Below are 2,251 nucleotides of genomic sequence, written 5' to 3' on the forward strand. Positions count from 1 at the left end.
TTATCTACTGTTTGAGTTTTTTTTTACCGCACCCGGACCATATTCCATTCTGTAATTAAACTAGTTATAATATAATAGTTATAAACTATTTGTTCTTTTTTTGACCGCAACCCTGACCATCTTCTTATACTTAAATTTTCACGGTCAATTATATATACATATAAATGAATTTAGATTATCTTGGCTTTAGGTAACAATTAACACACAGTAGTGTTCCCCTCTTCCGCATCTATAATCTATACATAGTATTTTCATAAGTTTTTCTGTAAATACTTACCATCAATTTTTTACAATGTACTTTTAATTGTTCAATAGAAGCAAGTCAAATAAATAAATGGTAAAACAAATTTATTTAAAGTATTTAAGGTAATTATAAAGTAATTATAATTGTATAAAGCTGGTTTCTCTATGGAAACTTGAAATTATTTTTATTTAAAATTCACTTCTTCTATTGCAGGTATTTATTGTTATCTCTTGTGAAAACAACTAAGCTATGTTCATCGCTTGAAGATAATAAGGCGATACCTTATCAATCAGGGGATGTACCTATTCAATTCGAAACCCAATATCTGCCGGATCATTCACAAAGCACTGACGTTTGTTCAAGACTAGAAGAAAACATTCCAATCCAACATGCAGATCGAGAAATCCAAGAGTATGAAGATTATCGGGATGAAAGAGACTCCCTACATTTAGATAAAGGTTTAGGTTTGTTTTCATGGTGGAAAAAAAGGCCACAAAAAAAAAGAAAAGGACTTGGAAAAAACAATGATCCTCAGATACCTGAAACTGAAACAGGTCCTCTGGATATTACAACAATTTACCCTTCGGATTTTAATACAACTTGTCATTCAGATATTAGAACGAATTATCCTCCGGATAATCAAACTTTCCCCCAAAATAATGAAACAACTTGCCCTCCGAATATTGGATCCAATTATCCTCATGGCTATGAAACAACTTACCCTCCGGATAATAAAACGACTTGCTCCTTTGTTAATGAAACAATCAGTCCTCCGATTATTAGAAACTCTTTCCTTCCAGATATGAAAAGAACTGGTACTACGGTAACTGGAACGAATTACCCACCAGATAATGAAACAACTTGTCCTCCGGTCACTGAAACGTTTTCTCCGGATATTGAAACAACTTATCCCCCGGATATTGGAGCAGGTCTTCCTACGGAAACTGGAACATCTTCTCTTTCGGATATGAAAGCAAATGTTTCTTCCAATATTGCAACAACTTGTCCTACGGATATTGGAGTAGAATTCCCTCCGGCCATTGGACTAACATCTTCACCAGATAATGAAACAACTTGTCCTCCGGTCACTGAAACGTTTTCTCCGTATATTGGAGCAGGTCTTCCTACGGAAACTGGAACATCTTCTCTTTCGGATATGAAAGCAAATGTTTCTTCCAATATTGGAACAACTTGTCCTACGGATATTGGAGTAACATTCCCTCCAGCCATTGTACTAACATCTTCACCAGATAATGAAATAACTTGTTCACCAAATACTGAAACAGAGTTTCTTTCGAATGTTGAAATAACTCTTTCTCTGGATAATGAAACAACTTGTCCTTCAAGCTCTTCTTGCATAATCAATGATACTTTTATCGATACTAACACAATTTGCAATACTATGTTCGAAGCTGGTACAATCGGTTATTCTACAATTTGTCCAGATTCAATAAATTCTGCGATATTTGGACCTTCTACAGTCGGTTATTCCACAGATGGTCCTGCATCAATTGGTCCACAATTGAATAATAATAATACAATTGAAACCGGTGCAACTGGACCTGGTGTTATCGCAACTACTAAAACTGGCACGGATACATATGGACCTGGTGTTATCGCAACTACTAAAACTGGCACGGATATCTATGGACCTGGTGTAATCGGAACTACCATAACTGGCAAGGCTACATATGGACTAGGTGAAATCAAAACTACTACAATTGGAACCAACACAACTGGACCTGGTGTAATCAGCCCAAGTCCAATCGGTACTAGTACTGGTCCTGGCGCTGTCAGTTCTACTGTAATTAGCTATGTTACAAGCAGTTCTTCTACAGCCAACAGTGTTCAAACTGACACCTTTTCTACTATCGATGCTGGTGCATTCAGTTCTAGTACTGTCGATGCTGAAGCATTCGCTTCTAATTCAATCGATTCTGGTGCATCTAGTTCTGGTACTGTCGATGCTGAAGCAGTTGCTTCTAATTCAATCGATTCTGGTGCATC

At 36.6% G+C, this 2,251-nt stretch overlaps 1 protein-coding gene across 1 annotated transcript; it reads left to right on the forward strand.

The window, feature by feature from the left end:
- Nucleotides 1–457: 457 nt before the first annotated feature.
- Nucleotides 458–2,251, forward strand: LOC106692001 (mucin-2; the record flags this gene model as incomplete). The annotated part of the gene is given in 1 exon segment (XM_067049158.1): nucleotides 458–2,251. A coding segment is annotated over 1 exon segment (1,794 nt), but the record flags the coding sequence as incomplete, so codon positions are not given.

The sequence above is a fragment of the Halyomorpha halys genome, unplaced genomic scaffold, assembly GCF_000696795.3.
Source record: "Halyomorpha halys isolate HHAL.00 unplaced genomic scaffold, Hhal_1.1 Scaffold6902.1, whole genome shotgun sequence".
Lineage (NCBI taxonomy): Eukaryota > Metazoa > Arthropoda > Insecta > Hemiptera > Pentatomidae > Halyomorpha > Halyomorpha halys.